Source organism: Rana temporaria, chromosome 7 (assembly GCF_905171775.1).
Source record: "Rana temporaria chromosome 7, aRanTem1.1, whole genome shotgun sequence".
Lineage (NCBI taxonomy): Eukaryota > Metazoa > Chordata > Amphibia > Anura > Ranidae > Rana > Rana temporaria.
In genome coordinates, this window is record NC_053495.1 from 59,178,323 (window position 1) to 59,199,334 (window position 21,012).

Consider the following 21,012-nt stretch of genomic DNA (forward strand, 5'->3'; position numbering starts at 1 on the left):
AGATTAAATGGTGAAAACCCAGATGTGATGAATAATTTACGATCGTAAGTATTGATCGAAATCCACTTCCCCCCGTGTTTGGCATATCGATCTAACGGGTTGTGGCATATAGATTGGTTATTCCTATCAGAAGAGATGGATTGGAAAAGAAAACGATCATTTCTTGAAGCGTGTATGGCCACCATTAGGCTGATTGCAATGAAAAGGACACCAATTGTTGAAAGGAGACACAATAAATAAAAACACAGACGCTGCTGATACAAGAGGTGTAAATTAGGGGGGGTGCAGATATATTTTGACTTTGGGGGGGAGGGGGATACAAAAGGGGGGGCTGTAAGATCTGACACCCCCCCCCCCCAATCCCTCCTAGATGCTGAGCGGGGTGGTGACTTAGGACAGCAATGAGAGGAGGGACATGAAGGTTTCCAGTACAGGAGGTCCTACATGAAAGTGCTCCCCAGCAGCAGCAGCAGCAGCGGCAGCAGCGGCAGCAGCACTGGTGTGTAGGAGCTGTCTGTCCATTGTAGCCGGAGCTGTCCGTTCCAGGAGCTGTCTATACACGGAGCTGTCCATTTCAGCACCACGTCCTCCATCATCACTTCCATGCAGCAGCGGCGGAGGAAGCCCAGCCGACACCGCCAGCCTGGACAGCGCACAGGGGGCCTCGCACTGCTGATCCTCACCGACACCACCATGGATTGCAAAAGCCGCAGTCCGTCTCCAGCCAAAGCTTCCAGCATCCACAGGATACTTGTGCTGTAATCCACAGCAGGGGAGGAATCCCACACTCCATCAGACACACACACAGCAGCAGACAACCACAAGAGGGGAGAAGAAAAGATCTGTCAAGAGCAGAAAAAAAAAACACAAGAAAAAAAAAAACACTCTGTTTTTTTTTTCCCTTTTTACATGGCGCAGGCTGCAGAGCAAAAGAAGGAAAGCAAAGCCTGCACCCCTAACCCTAAAGCCTCCCCTTGCTGCCTTGGTCCTGATGCTGCTGATGGTTGGTGATGAGAAGGCTGCTGTTGTATTCCTGCCGACAAGAGATTCCCAATTAGCCATCACTTATGGAAACTGAAGATCAGAATTTTAGGAAAAGGGATTAAGAGAGATTAGAGCCTCTCTGTCTGTTAGCTGCTATCCTTGTGTGTTGTCAGTCTGTCTGCACTATTTTCATATTCTTTTTTTTTTTTTTTTTTTTTTGTCCCCCCACCCCCCCTTTTCTCCTGCAAACCTGCATTTGGACATGATCTGATGGACAACGAGCTCTCCATCCACAAACCTTCCAGGTTTACTTTTGCTATTTTTCTATTAGGATACCTCATCTTTTTGGGCACTATCCACTGCTAGCTGAGACCCCCCCAGGTCCCCCCCCCTTCTTCAGCTACTGAACCCCCCTACACCAGAAGACTGTTGGATGTCTATAGAATGAAGAATTATGGGTCTGTTTGATAGAGGTGTTCAGATGCTCCTGACCACTGTGGGAGCATTCGCTGCATTCAGTTTAATGACAATTGCTGTGGGCACAGACTACTGGTTATACTCCAGAGGGGTCTGCAAGAGCAAATCTATAAGTGAAAATGAAACCAGCAAAAAGAATGAAGAAGTCATGACCCATTCTGGATTGTGGAGAACATGTTGCCTTGAAGGTATTTTGGTGACTGGCTAAAAAGCCTTTTTTTTTTCTTCTCTTACATTTTTTTCACCCTCCTCCTATCCTAGCTTCCCTGCTCCCCTCCCTCTCCCCAGAATCAGAAAACTACATATTCCTCCATCTTATCATTTCATTTTTTTAAACAAGGGGTGGCTAGACTAAGCTAATAAACTGGAAGAGGGGGGGAGGGGGGAGGGGAGGGGTGATTGGAGAGAGACTGATCCACTTCCAGCGGTTCATTGTGATGATGTGAATGATAGATTTTGTTAAGATGGAAGCAGTGGGGCACAGAGTGTAGTAAAAGGTGTGTAGAATACATTACTCTGACTACATGGTGTGTGCGGTAGTGTGGGAAGGCTTTTCAGCTGCACAGAGCCATGCCTTCTCAGCTATGGAGCAGTGCTAGAAATGGGAGACTGCAACCATACCTGATCAGGCTAAAGCCTCCTATGTAAAATGGATGTCAGGCATTGCTGATCAAGAAATCAATGAGAATAGATTAAGTGCTGTGCAGGCCCAAAGCACCCTACTTACTCTACATCTGCGGGTAAGGGTAGGTCTGCCAATGGTGAGAGAGTAGACGTTACATAGAGCGGCATCCTTAAAGGGGTTGTCCGTTAGCATTAGCTTATTCAGCTTCTAAGGATTATATATATATATATATATATATATATATATATATATATATATATATATATCTACTGATATGTTGTGAACTTGTGAATAGTAGGTTGGGGCCTTGTGAGCTAATTGGCTACTTGCAAATACATTGCACTATGGTATATATGTGTCTTTGTGTGTATATACACATATATATATATACACACATATATATATATATATATATATATATATATATATATATACAAACATACACTATACACAAATATACCCACTGGAGCAAACCATGCTCTATAGGATTGTTTTTGCCTTCCTCTGGGTCAACTGTATATGGAGGTTTTCTATTCATTCTGTTTCTTTATTTGGATATTGGAGGGATGGACTTATGTCTTTTTTCAAAATAATAATGATATATATATATATATATATATATATATATATATATATATATATATATATATATATATATATATATATTATTGTTATTTTGAAAAAACACATAGGTCCATCCCTCCAATATCCAAATAAATAAACAGAATAAATTGAAAACCCAGAGGAAGGCAAAAAAAAATCCTACAGAGCATGGTTTGCTCCAGTGGGTATATTTGTGTATATTGTGTGTGTTTGTATATGTAATTTATATATATATATATATATATATATATATATATAGATAGATAGATAGATAGATAGATAGATAGATATTGCCATTTTAATGTCTCTTTTATTGCTGCTCATTACGGTACATTTTCAACTGCATTGTGTTATAATGTTATAAGAGGCCTATGGCTGTTATGTTATTCCATTTATTCTCTTTATTACTTTGCCGTGTTGCTGATAGCTGCTTCATCACTAGTAGATTGGAAACCCCTCACCCACCCTTCCTTTAACCATGTGTCCTGCCAGAAAGCCCTGCAGTGCATTGCCATGTAAGCGGAAGGGTTAAACACAGCCCACTTGAAGGGAGATGAGGACTGTGTGCCAGGCAGAGTGAGGTAACAGTATGATTAGTATAGTGGTACACAGACCACCCAGCCCCTCCCCCACCACTCCCCTTTTCAATCACTGCAGGTCAGCAATCCAGCCTTACAACACAGTAAACGCATACATACACAAAACACTGGATAAAATATGACATGTATGGGGAATGAAAATACAGCACCACTTTAAAATGATTCCAAAAGATGGTACAAAAATTTTCATTTTCCATAAGCAGAGAAAAAACGCCGTCGAATAGATCCTCTTGCCTATTCTGTCTTCGCTAAACATACACAATTTTGTGTTACCCGGTACTCCTGTGTATGTTTATTGCTAACCTTGGCTGAGATTGGAACAGATTGCCAGCACACATGTCCATGCATATATACTAAAATACACACACTATACAGCGTATGTCAGGCACATACACACAGCACCACACACCATATGTAGGGTCCAGACCTTGCAGAGCTGCAGACACAAAATTTAGACACATATGTCCACAAATGATTTGCAAACAACATACCCTTTACACCTCCTACACATATACTTCTTCTCACATTGCACACATTCAGATATGGCCAGACCGCCATGAACCCAACTTGGTCCACACCGGGTGTACACAAATGCTAAAGTGAGCTTGATACAGCTTCTTATATTTCATGTCACAAAATGTAAAATAAAATGCACATATACACAATAAGGTGTATGTGTCAAATGTTCTTATGGGCAAAAAAATATATACATAATGCTAAACAGTTGCTTTTTTTTTTTTTTTATAATTAATGAGAAAAAAAAAAAGTCACAAACTCACATATACACATAGATCAAACGTTACACGTACCACAAATACCAAACCACTGATAAATATCTGTAAGCCTAAACAAATGTAAAAGGTCACTACAGCACAGGCACAGACATATGAGACTCACTCTACATATTGGGATTGAAAGGCAAGGTAAATGTGCCATCTATATATTTTATATATATATATATATATATATATATATATATATATATATATATATATATATATATATATATATATATATATTACCATGTCTGCCTGACTATACAAATTATGTATTTGATGTCGTTTTGATGAATTTCTACAAATAAAAGAGTTTAAGTGCAGCAATCCCTCCGCTATTTCTCTCTCATATATATATATATATATATATATATATATATATATATATATGTATATGTATATACACACACACGTCCTTCTAGTATAATATCACCTCCACCAGCTATCAAGACAGACACACAGTCTCCAGCGCAGGCTGTCAGCCTGTGGGACATTTTGGCCCTTCCTTCTCTGGAGCTGGGCTGTGATGGGACATGCTCTGAATTGCTAAGTGTCTCCATTGAGCGATGAGAACAGTTTGACGCATTAAACACGCATAGCGCATCCGCTGAGCCTCTCCTCAGCCAAGCCAGCCTCTTAACATAATCTGCAGAGGAACATTGTACTGAATAGAATATGCCGTCCCTCCCCAGGCAGGAGAAAATCAATAGCTATGAATTCACCCTGATAGATCTGAGGGCCCCCCCTCCTTCTCCTCCTCTTCTTCTTCTTCCCTCACTCCACAGTTTCCACCATCCACAACACCTCATTCCCACCTCCCTCCTTCCAGGAAACCTTTTCAATTGATGCTTGTATTTATTAGGTGTCCCCAATGTGGCTAGTGGTTACAATTAAACATTTATAAGATGCTCGTAGGAATTTTTGTTTAAGCAGCCAGCTGATCCATTAGACCTTTTGCATGACTAGCGGCTTGGGTAGCCGTTGCCTGGTGGTGAAATGGTTACACTTTTCTTTTTTTTTTTGGAATGGTGATGGAGCTGAGGAGACAGATGGAACAGTGGGGTAGTCTGGTCAGGTTACAGTTTTTGAATGATAGTCTTTGGTGGACTGAGAATGTGGATTTTTTTTTTTCAGCAGTGCAGGTGTCTACATTTTAGGAGAGGAGTTAGTGGAGATGAGAGGAGCCATGCGCAACGTTCAGTTTAACTGCCTGGTTAAGAGAGGATTGTCTAATTTTCAAAGACTGCACAGGGTGTGTGTAGAAAGAGAGAGAGAGAGCACAAGGAAAGAGGAGGATGAAGGAAGAAAGAGAGGGAGGAGGGGTGGGGGAGGCAAAAAGGGTGGGTGTGAGACAGGGGGAGGAAAAAAAAAAAAGAGGGAAAAGAGAAGACCTTTAGAGAGTGGGAGGACCAATGCAGAAGAGAGCAGGGAAAAGAGATGGAGCACAAGTCCCACTTTTGTTTTTTAGATCTCCCTTTCCGCACAGAGAAGCATGAACAGGCCTGTACATCATAGAGCATCACTGGCACTAGACCTTCATATTATATTAAGGTCACTGCACCCAGGCTATTTGGCTATAAGCATTTCTACTTAGCTAGCGCTTTTATATCTGTATACTGATGGTCAGCCAAGTGAGCCACCGCCATCAATTGCAGATATGTAAACACCAGTAAACTGAAATGCTCCAATAAAGCCTGTATCTCCTATATATATATATGTGTGTGTGTGTATATATATATATATGAGATACAGGCTTTATGACGGTGACGGTGCTGACGATGTTATGACATTGTAAATATATATATATATATATATAGGAGATACAGGCTTTATGACGGTGACGGTGCTGACGGTGTTATGACATTGTAAATATATATATATATATATATATATATAGGAGATACAGGCTTTATGACGGTGATGGTGTTATGACATTGTAAATATATAAATATATATATACACATATATATATATTTATATATATTTACAATGTTATAACACCGTCAGCGCTTCTAACCACCCATAGACAGGCAGAACTTATAGGTAATTATTTCATATGCCCATCCTCTAAGCTCTTGCCGAATGAAAATGAATGATGCTCCTGATTCATGCAGTATCGCAAGCGGTGGGTAAAAAAAAAAAGAAGATCTTCTCCCATTGGAAAGGAAATAATTGTAGGTTGACCTCAAGAGATTTTCCAACATGCTGGAAAATCTAAATCAACCCTGGGCTCAGCACCTGTCACATACATACAATATGCGACAGTCGCAGGCGATGCTTAGATCACATACAGAAACACTATTGGGCTATTGGAAAGTGAATGTCATAACACCACATGATATGGCTAACAGGCAACTCAGCAATATGGCTTTTCAGTTGAATAATTCAATATCTGCAGCAGCAGGGCTATAGATGTTCCAGACCTAGTAAGAAGTGGTTATAAGAGGGCTCAATACATAGGCAAAGCAGAGGGAACACTGTTATAATAATTTACAGATGAAGGCTGAGATGTAAGAGGGTGAGCTTCACCGAGGGCTTTGAAGGTCAAAGACGGAGCTTTGCATCTTATTCTCTGAGATAGAAGATGCCAGTGTAGGTATTTGTATTATGCTGGTAGCTGTTGTATAAAGGAGACTGCTGGCAGGGCTTTAGATTAATTGCGGTGCAGATAATCAATTGCAGAAGCAATCAAGGAAAGGATATGATGAGTAAATTAATATCTTGATTTTGTTTTTTTAATAACTGGAAAATTGCATAGTGGAGGCAGCGGGACTCTGAAGACTAAAGGTGAACATTAAATATGTTAAGGTCACCTCTAGGTATCAGGCTTTATATAAAGAATGCGTAAAGAGATCAGTAATCACATCCTTATTGTTTTTGAGTTTTATATGTGCTAGAAAACAGCAGTGTGTTAAATGGGTCTATATGTGTTCCAGTTTTGATAAGACACTGTAAACAGAGACTGGAAAAACCTCTGCTCTCAGATGTCATAGTGGTTATATCTTTCACTGAATGCAGTGATATTTTTGTATTCTTATTTATTCCAAACAATCTACGATACATACAGAGGTTTCCATGAAAAATGGAAAGCCTGTCTTTGTATGGGACTATTTCCTTTAGAAAACAGGACAACAACAAGACTCCATTGTGTAGTAGAGAAAACCTGTGAGCAACACATTGGGGGTCATTTACTAAAGGCAAATGCACTTTGCACTACAAGTGCACTTGGAAGTGCAGTCGCTGTAGATCTGAGGCCGCGTACACACCATCGGTCCAAACCGGTTTCATCGGTCCAAACCGACCGTGTATGTGGCCCATCGGTCTGTTGTCCTTCGGTCCAAAAAAAGAGAACTTGCTTTAAAATCGAACCGATGGATGGCTGACCGATAGGTCAAAACCGATGGTTAGTACACAAAAGCATCGGTTCAAAACCCGTGCATGCTCAGAATCAAGTCGACGCATGCTTGGAAGCATTGAACTTCGTTTTTTTCAGCACGTTGTGTGTTTTACGTCACCGTGTTCTGACCCGATCGGTTTTTGAAACGATGGTGTGTACGCAGATAAGACTATCAGTCTACTTCAGCGGTGAACCGATGAAAACGGTCCGTCGGACCATTCTCATCGGATGGACTGACCGTGTGTACGCGGCCTGCTGATTTTGTCATCCAATCATGTGCAAGCTAAAATGCTGTTTTTTATTTTCCTTGCATATCCCCCTCAGATCTACAGCGACTGTACTTCCAAGTGCACTAGTAGTGCAAAGTGGATTTGCCTTTTGTAAATAACCCCCATTGAGTTGTTCTTATAGGTACTTAGCAGGATTTCATTTATCAATGTACATTGCATATTTATTGTAGATTGAATAGAATTAATGGTGTGTCTTTCTCAATCAGGGTTCCATGGAATCCTAAAGTTCCTACAGAGGTTGTTAGGGGTTGTTTGAGCAATGAGCAATTTCTACTTCTAAAGCCTCGTACACATGACCGGTTTTCCTGCCAGGAAAACTGCTGGGAATCCCGGCGGGAAAATAGAAAACCTGCTCTCAATTTTCCCACCGGGATTCCCCAGCGGTTTTAAACCCGGTAGTTTTCCTATGGGGAAACACTGCAAGGGAGCATACACATGGCCGGATTCCCAGGCAAAGCTCTCCCCGCAGTTTTCCCGATGGGGAAACCCGGCCATTTGTACACAGGGAAACTTACCGAGCAGGTTCTCGGTTTTCCCGTCAGGATTCCCGCCGGACTTTATACCGCCGGGAATCCCGGTCGTGTGTACAGAGCTTTAGATAAAAAAAACTGTGACGCCAATGATCTTTGGGAGAGATTTCTTCCCATTGACCACAAATGTAAGAAGCACTCTTCCCACTGACCATCATGCTAATAATCAGTGAGGTATTGATATAGGCATTTTTAGCAGGGATAACTTGAGACTTTAAAAATATTTCATTGGCTCCTCTATGTTGAAAAGGTTGAGATAGGCTGTTTTAGATAATTATCATCCCATAGGTACTTAAAAGATAAAGATAAAAAAAGATAAAAATATCTTTGTTAGTACACAATAAACAGCATAATATTTAAAATCATACTGCCGACAAAACTAAATCTGAAGCTGCTCATCTATGGGTCATACATTTGTGTTCAGCCAGCAAACTGAATGAAAAAAATAAAATAAAATTCCTCCATCCATGCAAGCGAGGCAAATGGAGAAATCCCCCTCCAGGACATTCTCACAGCTAGACTCACTGATTGGCTGCAGCCACTGATCAAAAAAGGTTTTGTAATGATCAACTTCTATCAAGTGGGGGTGGCTACACACTGATCGAAATTCAGCCAGTCCCTGCTGAAGCGGCAGAATTTCGAGTCCTGTTTTTTTTTTTTTTTACCTCTTATCTGGTGGTCCTGGAACACCTCTCTCTGCTGGTGATGCTGGAACACCCTCCTTGATGCCATTACTAAGAAGTCCCAAAAAGCAGTTAGGTTCAAACCTTTCTTGCAAGTCTGAGGCCCTGTACACACGTCCGAGTAACTCGACGGGCAAAACACATTGTTTTGCTTGTCGAGTTCCTTGTGAAGCCGCCGAGGATCTCGGCGAGCCAAGTTTCCTCATTGACTAACGAGGAAATAGAGAACATGTTCTCTATTTGGCCCGACGAGATCCTCGTCGGCTTCCTCGGCCAAAAGTGTACACACCACCGGGTTTCTCGGCAGAATACGGCTCCGATCGAGTTTCTGGCTGAATTCTGCCGAGAAACTCGGTCGTGTGTACGGGGCCTGAGTGTGATTGGAGATGTATTTTTCTGTTGGGGATTGCATAAAAGTTAAATCAAGGTAAATTGAGGTAACATTCCGATTTTGGCAAAGTTGAAGTGTTTACTGGATAGCATAGGCACCTCACCCAATGTTTTTAAAGAACTGATGGACATTCAAGTACAATCTGATTGTCTTATGGATGTCTCTTGGCTCACCCCTGCAGATCTTAAAAAATTAGACAGTGGAACAGGAATAATGTGGTGTACAAACTTTAGGCCCTTTTCCTCTTTTTCCACCTGGTGATCAGGCCAGTAACACATCTCCTGTATTAGGCCCCTTTCACATGTGCGGACCGTTCAGATCCGCCTGTCAGTTTTTTCAGGCGGATCTGAATGAGCACTCCATGTACCTCTATGGAGCGTCGGATGTCAGCGGTGACATGTCCGCTGACATCCAATCAGCCCCGATCCGATCCTCTCTGCTAAAGTGTGATGCAAACCGGATCGGATGAAAACAGACAGACGGTTCGTTTTCATCCGATCCCCCATAGAGGAGAGAGGAGATCTGACTGGTTCATCTCTGCACAGTGTGCAGAGACAGACTAGTCATCTGCCGGCTCAGTGGGGATCAACGGAGCGATCCCCGCTGAGCAAGCGAATGTCCAAAAATGGATCCTCCTGGGAGTTTTTTTTTTAAATGCCCTAGCAAATCTAAATACAATAATGAATTGAAGCCAAATTCCAGCTAATACTTTTTAAGCAGTTACAGCAACAGGTTTGTTCCTTTTTAGGATAAAGGTTTTACATTAATAAAAGCTGACCATTGTTAGCAGACCTGCCAGTGGTACATTGTTTGTCTTAACCATTTAACAGCTACATCTTCAGGACAGCTGGTTTTGTTAACAATCAACAGACTTACTGGTAGGATCACAAGGTGAAAATATAGGAAAGAAGGCATAAAAAAGAAAACCAATACAGCCACCACACCAAAGAACTGGTAAACTGCAATGTAAAACATTTTTGCTTTTGGGTTTAATACCGCTTTAGTGCCAATTCCCATCTGCTCATTGGTGATGTGATGCAGCTACAGTAAAAAAAAGTTGTGCTTGCTGCATCCTTGATACGGTTTCCATAAAAATGCATGTTATATGTTATACAGAGTTTATTGGTAATGTGCCTTAAACTCACGAGGCAAGGAGCAGGTATAAGTAACACCTCAGAACTGTTAGTTTTTGGTGCAGAATGCCATTTTCTGAGTACTACTCCATCAGACGAGGATACCATGCTGTCAAGGGCAGAGAAAGTTAGTTTGAAGTCCATTATAGGCAAATAGGAAAAAAGACATCTATGCTGCAGTCTGTCTAAAAAAAGCATTAAGGCCAGATTCAAACTTGTGCTGTGCGAATTTTAGCTCTCTTATCTCTGCAGAGAGATAAGAGAGCTGTTCAGCAGATCAGCTCCGTTTTAGATGCGAATTTGGAGACCTGGGAGAAGGGAGGGGGAGGGGGGAAGTGTATTAAGGTGAATGAGAGAAATCCTGAAGAGAAATTAACACATCTGAGAATCAGATGCGTGCCCATAGAAGATAATGGGCCTGAATTCGCACCTGAGCCGCACCGCAATGCCTAGAAAACGCACACGTTTTTTCGGCAATGCGCAGTGCGAATGCATCGCACATATGTGAACCAGCCACATTGAAATCAATGTATTTTTTAATGTTATGCGAATTGGATGCGGTTTAAGCCGCAACCAATTCGCATAGGTGTGAACCCGGCCTAACAGGGATGCGTCCTCTCTGTAACAAATTTTTATTGCTAGCTGATCCTGCCAACAGATTTGTTAATTTTTCACTTTATTTTAAAAGACCCTGCAGGTAAAAGCGCAGGGAAATCAAGTATTTTAAATGCTTACTTGCAGTGTTTTTCATTTACATAAATTATCATGTAGCTGTTGGGGGAAGAACAAAGTGGAATAATATAAAATGTCACTTAAATGACAGTTCTGAGACTACTTGGGGTGCTGACATTAAATCCAAGATGGTGGCACCAGCTTTAAGGCCTCGTACACACGACCGTTTTCAACGACAGAATCCATCAAGAAACTTGGTGGCAGAGCCACGGTCGCGCTTATGTTTTTCATCGAGAAAACTGTCGAGGAACTCGATGAGAAAAAAAGAGAACAAGTTCTCTTTTTCCTCGTCGGGAGTCTCAATTTCCTCGTCGTGTTCCTCGTCGGGCTGGTTTTCGACGAGAAACGCGTTCGTGTGTATGCTTAGAAACCCACACATGCTCAGAAGTGTGGCGCCAGTGGAATCAAACTTCCCCTTTATAGTGCCGTCGTACGTGTTTTACGTCACTGGGTTCGAGAACGAGAAGATTTTGTCTTGATAGTGTGTACACAAAGAAAGCTTGTCAAGTTTCTCGACAAGCCTGACAAGGAACTTGTCGAGGAAAAAGATGTTTCATTTACGACGAGTTCCTCGGTCGTGTGTACGAGGCCTTACAAGTAAAAAACATACATAAAATATGTTTAATGCACATATATTATAAAGGGAAGATTTTTGTTATAATGAATGGTCTGGCAAAAGGATCTCGATATTTAGGCAGAACTATGAGGCCCCATACACACGACCGATCGGAGCCGTATTCTGCCGAGAAACCCGGTCGTCTGTACACTTTTGGCCGAGGAAACCGACGAGGATCTCGTCGGGCCAAATAGAGAACATGTTCTCTATTTTCTCGTTAGTCAATGAGGAAACTTGGCACGGCGAGATCCTCGGCGGCTTCACAAGGAACTCGACGAGCAAAACAATGTGTTTTTCCCGTCAAGTTTCTCGGACGTGTGTACTAAGGCCTCATGTACACTTGACGTTTTTACAGCTACTGTTTTTGTCTTCAAGTGTTTTTTTCTGCTGCCAGTAAACTCCCCAGCATGTTATTCTATGTATCCATGCACACATAGGCTGTTATCAGCATTTTTTGGCTGAGGCATTTTCTGTCCGGAAAGAACTAGGGAGTTTTAAGAGGAGTTTTTCAGCTGTAAAAGCTCTCTAACTCTGATAAAAGCTGAAAAACTAAAAGAAAACACAGAAAATGTTGCTATTCAGCGTTTATTAACAATAAGGCCTCATGCACACTGGATGTTTTTACAGCTGCCTCTAGGGGCATCTGACATTTTTTTATCCTGCCTCTCCATGTTGACCTATGTGACCATGCACACATAAGCTTTGAGGCCTAGTACACATGTCCGAGAATCTCATCAGGAAAAACCCGTTGTTTTCCCTGACGAGATTCTTGGCAAGAAACTCTTGGGCCGGAGGGTACTGACTGTCATTTCAAAAGAACCGCGGTCCTGTTGAAAGGAAAGAACGCGGTGACGCTCATCACATTTGATGCCGTCGCCACCATCTTGCTTCACCCTACCTATGCCGTGGAAGCTTTTTGTCATTTTGAGAATGCGTGGGTTTCCACGGTGATAGGTAAGTATACACACGCTCGGGTTTCTCGTCGGGAAACAGGCCGACAAGAATCTCGACGAGAAAAAAGAGAGCAGGTTCTCTTTTTTTCTCGTCGAGATTCTGGCCAGATTTCCTGACGAGAAAACTGAATCTCGGCAAGAATCGGTTTTCTTGCTGGTTTTTGCAGAGAAACCCGGTCGTGTGTACGAGGCCTTAGCAGCGTTTAGTGGCAGGAGCTTTTAGAGGCGGGGAAAAACCCCACTGCAAGTGCGTTGAGGAGCAACAGAGTTTGGGCATAAAAAACATTTGAAACTACTAACAGCTGCTAGAATTTGCTAACAGCTTCTTAAAGCTGTTAAACATTAGTGCTTGAGCATTAAAGGGGTTGTAAAGGTTAGTTTTGAATTTTTTATTTTCTGTTTATCCTTTGGTAGCACACCAGCTGGTTCAGCCCCCGAGCTGAGCTTTGTGTGTCTATAGACACTCTGCGAGGCTCAGCCTCCCTCCCTACAAGATTTGATTGACATCAGCAAGAGCCAATGCCTCGCACTGAGTCCCGTGACTCAAAGTCATCTTTTTCCAGCTAAATTAGATAAATTGTATAATCCCTACACGCATGTTTTGTGTGTTCAACATACACCACATTGCAGCACTGATGTCCCTGTGAAGCAGTTGACTATTAGGCAGGAAATCCAAAATAGGCACTAGGCGTTCAAGATCCATCTACCTGGGATTTGTGTGTCAAACTGAGCACTGCCAAAATTCTCAGCACAGACCCTTTAACTTCTGTCATTAAAATATGTCTATAATGGCACGATCCAATGTAAAATGCAGACCATGTAGCACAATCTTTAAACAGAATAAAAATGTCTGTGAGAGGATTAGTACAAAGAAAAATTCCAAAACAGTGGCGAAGGAGCAGGTCTAGCATATTAGTTGCAATTGCTGCGTCTGTTCCTCTGCTACGGGAAGCCCAGAAAGCCTACCAAGCCATATTCAAACACTCTCTCCATCACCTTGAGGAATTGTGCAATTACATTGCTTAGGTGCAGTCTTTCTCAACCAGAGTTCAGTGTAATCTTAGAGTTCCTTCCAAAATTGCTAGAGGCTTCTTGAGCAGTGAGCAGTGGCAGATTGATCTCCTGTTCAATGGTGCCTGCTTAGTTCCAGGCCCAACGTCATTTAGCAGACCTTCCTGAGCCCGACCTGTCATCTTTAATTAAGTATATTTGCACCAATGTTCTTTTTAGTTGTCTTTACTGTAGCTTTCTTTTAGCTGACCATCAGAGGCACTATACAGATTGTCAATGTAAGGGGCATTCTTCCCACTGACCACAGACGTGCGCACAGGGTGTGCCAGGTGTGCCTTGTTACACCCTAATCACCCTGTGCAGCACAGATTCTCCTACTGCCCTGGCTCCCATCTTTCCCCCTGCAGCGCTGCCAGCTTCCCTCCTCTCCTATTGACTGTTGCTGCTGGGATGTTTTAGGAGTGGGGAAGGGAGCAGTAAATATGTAATTTACCGGCCCCTTCCCTTTCTGAATGAACATGTGAGCGATCGGTAGTGTGTGTTTGGGCGTTTTAGAGTGCACACCCTAATGCAATAGGCTGCGCACACCTATGCCACCGACTATCAGTGTTAGGTAGCCATTTTCCACCTGACCTCCAATCTAAGAGGGCTCTTCCACAACTGACCACTAAAACATGGGGGCTTTCTCCCACTGACCAATGATAGGTGGCACTTTACTGACCAGCAATGTAAAAACACCACAGTTTGCACTGTCTAGGGATGTTTTCTGTCTTAGTCAAATATGCTAGGTATGGAATGTCTTTTATTTATTTTTATTTTTATATCTACAACGTATTGATCACTGAACTGCAGGTATAATAATTGCTACAAAGGTTCCCTGAGACCTGAAAATTATTTTATGGATTTTTCGATGGTAAAAAATTCAGAAAGGCTGTTTTGATGTATCTCAAGGGCAAGCTCCTGGTGGTAAATGAAGGAGTTCTGTTCGCTCCTGCTCTCTAAATGTAAACTAGAGGTGATGGTGAGGTAGGGTGACCAGACATCCCCAGTTTCAGGGCATAGTCCCCTGATTGAGGACACTGTCCCCGGACCAAGTCTGTCCCTGGTTCTGTCCCCAGATTGGATTTAATAGGGGACAGGGGCAATTTCAAAGACAATCAGTGCAGAATTAAAATTAAAAAAAATAGAATTACACACTGTAACGATCACCACCGTTTACGACCTTCCATCAACCCACGACAGCTTATCGACACTTCAACCAACAGGCAGACCCAATCCATTCCATAAGAATTCCCTCAATAACGAGACTGACAAGCTCTGTTACTGCGTCAAAATATGAACTATCAGTGATGTCCCCTGTCCTGTAATTTAGGACATAATTTCTCAGTCACCCTATGGCCCTATCGGACATAAGGTGACCCTAGACATAAGACTCCTTATGTACCCCTCATCCTTACAAAGTCTCTGGGTGTCCCGGGTCATTCCGTTACACACACCCCCGCTCCGCCGTGCCTACTAGTATAGGGGGGTTATATTTTTCCCATTATCTTTGCCCCTTTCTGATGATCATGTGCTGGTCGGAGCGGAGGGAATATTTCTTCAGTTTCGGGCGCATGCCCATTCAGCTTCGCTCGCATGTTCTTCTGCCTTGGCTCAAATCCTGGCCAGCCACCTGCCTAACTCCTTGCCTTCCCTGGCGAAGTGATCTTCCTCCGCTCCCCATCCAGTAGTAGCCGGGGCCCGAAGAGTAAGACTTGAGAGGCTGTGAGGAGGGCGGCGACGGGCAGAGAGTCGCTGATTGTTGCCATTACTAGTAAAGAAAAAATATGTCCCCGGATTTCATTTTAAAAATCTGGTCATCTTACACTTACACCTTATACTGTGCTATGTGGGGCAGGCTATAAGAGTTGCAGCATTCAGGAGTAGAGGTTATGAGGATCCATGGTTTTGGGTACAGGAAGTATTGGGGTTGGGAATGTTAGCTTTGAGGAAGGAGTTTATAGGATCTATAAATTTCAGGACAAAAGTAGCAAGTATGGGATTAAAACTCCAAATCTCCTGTTAATATCTAGTACCACAGTTCTGGTCAAACTACAGCATTGTACGTTGATATACCATGTTTAGTCAATGTTTGCATCACAAACTCCTAAATACGTTCTCATAAGGGCTGTTTATATGATTGCATTCAATTAACTTGTGTCAGTATTAATGGGATACCATCACAATAAATGCTTTCCTACTTATTGAAAATCTTGAGGTTATACCTTGCCTGAAGAAATGCCTGACTACTTCTCAAGGCTTAATGCTCAGCTTTGAGGTTTGCAAGCCCTAGATATAATGTATGAAGTCAGCCTTACAAGTGATTGTTCATCCTGCATGCTGATCTTGCATTATCTATGCTTTTTTTTTCCTTACTGGATCAATAATCAGCCTTGCAGAACAACCAGCAAATAAAGGAAAAAAAAAAACAGAACAAAAATGATTAAGTATGAAACTATTTATGTTACATTGCTGCTCAAAGCCTAAGCTTGTTTAGGCCTTACTATGCATGTCATGCCTCTGTGATGTCAGTTGTTATTAATCAATTCGTAGGCTTTGTGCTTTATTGATGTCATGAGCAACCAGTAAATGGATGGACCAAATTCTCATGAATATTGAATCAGCCCACAAAATGACTGTGAATGTTGAGTGGTTCACAGCTGCAAATACTGCCATTTAATTTTCTAAAACACTTTTGCAGCCAGAGGCAGAGCTTGACCTGAACATTTAAAAGCCTCTGTAAAAAATAGATAATATTAGTTGTCCCTTGGGCTGCCTATCAGGTTTGCAGGAGGTATGCACAGACCTGATAGGCAGGATGAGCAGTTATGACTATATAAACTGTCAGTAACTTACAGCAGGGTTTCCACTGTCTGGACACTGCTGGGTAACCCACTATGAGGTCATAGTGTCCAAAATCTCAGGACTGTCCCACAAGATCCAGGCCCTAGACAACTATAACTTCTAAGGCCTCGTACACACGACCGAGTTTCTCCGCAAAAACCAGCAAGAAACTTGCTGGGAGGTATTTTTTTGCCGAGGAAACCGGACGTGTGTACATTTTCGTCGAGAAAACTGTCGAGAAACTTGACGAGCCAAAAAGAGAGCATGTTCTTTATTTCCTTGACGGGAATGGAGAAAATTGGCTTGTCGAGTTCCTCGACAGCCTAACAAGGAACTCGGCGAGGAAAACGATGTGTTTCGCCCGTCGAGTTCCTCGGTCGTGTGTACGAGGCCTAAGGCTACTGAGGCCTACTGTGCCTCATGGTAAATGTAGCCCTGCATGTACTGATCTAGGGGAAACAATATAGCTGGCCATATACGTGGCAATTTTCAGTCAACTTCAACCACTTTCAAACTATTCGGAATCACAAATACAATCTAAGTACTTGAGAAACAAAGCAATCTACCTGCCATGAGTTTAACCAAGCACCAGACTTTGAACAGTTGTAAAATCAAAACTGGGCAATAAATTACAGTTTCATTACAGTTTATTGAAAGATCAAATTGAAATTAAATTGAACTGGAAAAACAATGGCAATTGCATCGAAAGCAATCAGATTTTTCTGCTGCATTTGTTGGGATAATTTAAATCTCATCTCCTGAGAGTAGATTTAAATCACTATATTTTTTTTAACTGCTTGGTTATTTTGACATAAAATTAAATGAATCCTTCAATCGATCTATAAAGTTGCACGTATATGGATTAAAGGGGTTGTAAAGGTTTGTTTTTTATTTTCTAAATAGGTTACTTTAAGCTAGTGCATTGTTGGTTCACTTACCCTTTCCTTTGATTTCCCTTCTAAATGTTTTTTTTCTTTGTTTTCTTTGTCTGAATTTCTCACTTCCTGTTCCTCCTCAATAAACTGTTCAGTAAGCTGTTCTAAATGACTTTCCACCGCTCGGATGATGGTGGAAAGCTTACTGAGGAGAAACAGGAAGTGAGCAATTCAGACAAAGAAAAAAAACATTTAGAAGGGAATTCGAAGGAAAAGGTAAGTGAACCAACAATGCACTAGCTTATAGGAACCTATTTAGAAATTAAAAGACGAACCTTTACAACCCCTTTAAGAATGGTCTGAAAAAAAAATCCCTTTCAGATAACAGATTTTTTACTCTAATCCCACCCCCGGGTTAGCCAAAGGAAGTTTACATGGGTTGCACTGTGCCCACAGATGTATAATCATACCCTGATCTGAAGGAGATTGTACAGTCAGATTATGAGATGTATGGTTAGCTTCAGATTTCAGGGTAAAGACATAGGGTAGCAACAGACAAAACATAGGACCAGTTAAACATAAAATAATGCCTCGTACACACGATCGGAATTTCCGATGAAAAAAGACAGATGGAATTTTTTCATCGGATATTCCGACTGCGTGTGTGCCCCATCTGAGTTTTTCCTTCGGAAATTCTGACAGACTTAGAAAGAGAACATGTTCTATTCTTTTCCGACGGAAACAATCGGAAATTCCATTCGTCTGTATGGAACTCAGACGGAGAAAAAAACATGCATGCTCAGAATCAAGTCGACGCATGCTCAGAAGCATTAAATTTTCTCGGCTCGTCGTAGTGTTTTACGTCACCGCGTTCTTGACGGTCGGAATTTGATGTGACAGTGTGTATGCAAGACAGCTTAAACAGAATTCTGTCTGAAAGATTTTATCCCAACGGAAAGTCCGATTGTGTTTACGGGGCATAAGGTTTTTTTGTTTTTTGACAGGAGTGTCTCTTTGAAGTAGTTCAATCGGTTTTGTAGTTAAACTTTATTAATACAGTGTTTTTTGCAACCAGATAAATCACAGAGATTTTCCCCTACCCTTCTACAGAAGAGGTCGGTCTGAACCCAGACTGAAATTAGATTAGTTAGACAAAAAGAAAATATTTGCACAACAAAAAAACGCTGTGGAGTTATTGTACATAGAGTGTAGTACATATCCTTGGCACACCAATGCGGGATAGCCAAGGAAATTTTTAGTCTATCCCTTATTCCATTGAGTATCTCTCTGTTTTTCATTGTACATCAAATAGTTACTCATCACAAAAGTCTCAGATGACTGCTTCATGCTTCATGCTCTAATCCCATTATAGTGTATTTACAAAACTGGATTATCAACTACTTTTTTGACTTTGAGATGATCCCCTTGAAAATATTATCCTAAACAGGCATGATGATGTGGGCAGAGAGTCAGAACCAAATGAGAATTCCCAAAACCCTGGAATTGTTATGGAATATATAGAACAAGGTGTTTATTTGGTAATGACCAGGTTGGAAACTAGAATCTTCAGTGCCCCGATGCAAGAAACCATGAAGGACCCCCTGACTGCCAGCCGGTGCCCTTCCCTCCGAACCCGGTGGCCGAACACCAGGGTAACCTTTGCGACCATGGTAGTTCCCCTACTGGTGTTAGTAGTTTTTTTTTTTTTTTCTTTTTTAATATATTTTTAACAATTTGTATTACTTTATTTTTTTCAACAATATATATATATATATATATATATATATATATATATATATACACCAGTATATATATATATATATATATATATATATATACACACCAGTATATATATATATATATATATATATATATATATATATATACACACCGGTATATATATATAAATATATATATATATATTCCTTTTTTAGAACCATATTGGGGGGCTTTGGTAAAATACATGATATTCTACCTTTGAGACAGAGATAGGAGATTAAAGACATAGCCCTCCATCTCCATCTCTGCAGCCTTAGCTGTACAGAATGAATGAATAGGAATAGCTCTGTACAGACTTAACAAAACTGAAGCATAAACACAGTTTACTATGTTTCATTTATGAATGGACAGAGTCAGTTATCAGTAAAGATCACTGACTCCATGCAGACAAGGTAAATGACCCATCTACCGGCCCCTTCCCCGCTCTCCATCCTGACAGCATCCCTTGCACTGGCCAGAGGGAGAGGAGGGGGGGGGGGAAGCTGGCAGAGCTGCATAGGACAGGAGGGGGAAGGAGAGACCATGGGGGGGGGGGGGGGGCAGGGAAAAGGCACAGGGAGGCAGGAGAGCACACAGAAAGAAGCTGGATAGCAGCAGGGGAGGCTGTATGCAGAGGAACCATACTCTCCATTTTTCTCCATTTTCTCATGCCACTGAATGCCTGCGGAAGGAGGAGGAGAAGCTGGCATTCAGCAGCTACAGGAGGAAAATGGAGATATCGGTTCTTCTATATGCAGCCGCATGGGCCCCCTGGAGCATAGAGACGGGTCGCAATTGCGACCTCTGCGACCCCTGTAGGTATGACCCTGGTACTGACACTGGAAATCACAGACTGTTACAGAAGACCTATTAAATTGCCACAGTTTTCGTTAATTCTTAACGGACAAGTTCACTTAAAAAATAAAAAATGCACATGTTTTTGCAGGTAAAAAAATGTGCATTTATGTTTTGTTTTTTTAGGAGCCCGCAGAGCATTGTAACTGCAATCAGCAACTCACAGGTGCAATGTCAGGCTTCTACAGACGCTCAGTATAGCATGTACCTCCTGTAAGGAGGGTCAGTCACTAAAGAAAGAGTAATAAACTACGAGGACACTCATCAGTGCCCTCACAGTTCATGGAGAACCACAAGCCGCCTGCCAATCTCTGTGAACGAATGACACAGCTGTGTGGGGGCGGAGCCCCACCCAGCTGCGCTGTTTTAAAATTGTGACAGTGGGTATGGGGGATCGGAATGGGAAGAGCAGGGAGAGGTGCATAGTAATAAGTTACACCCTAAATACAGATGTAACATATAACATGTTACTAAATGTAACCTTTAATGATAATATTAGTGAGTTAATAGATAGCAGAATATCTATTCTATATTGTATTACAATTTTGAATAACTATTTGTCGCTTGCCATAAATTACAGTTGCCCCCGAGACCTCTCCTGTAACCTAAAGCCTAAGCAGCCCTAATCACATCATTACTGGTTACCACTAGGTGCACTGTGGCTGTTCATAACATTAGAGATTGCAGGAATTTGTTTTTTTTATTAAACTTGCAGTGAGGTATAAGGAACACCATTGTGAAGCACTACTAAAATACTGCATATTTAATAGGCACTAATTGCTCTCCTGTATACATATGTAATGTATATAATTACAAATGGCTCTTGTATTTAGATATTATT

General features: G+C 41.7%; 1 protein-coding gene across 1 annotated transcript in view; it reads left to right on the forward strand.

Annotated features, from left to right (window-relative positions):
• Positions 1 to 411: 411 nt before the first annotated feature.
• Positions 412 to 21,012, forward strand: part of CACNG2 (calcium voltage-gated channel auxiliary subunit gamma 2) — a 262,055-nt gene continuing 241,454 nt past the window's right edge. The window contains exon 1 of the mRNA XM_040359445.1: positions 412 to 1,649. Within this exon, the coding sequence (XP_040215379.1) occupies positions 1,439 to 1,649 (211 nt within the window). The 5' untranslated portion in view covers positions 412 to 1,438. The remainder of the gene's footprint in view (positions 1,650 to 21,012) is intronic.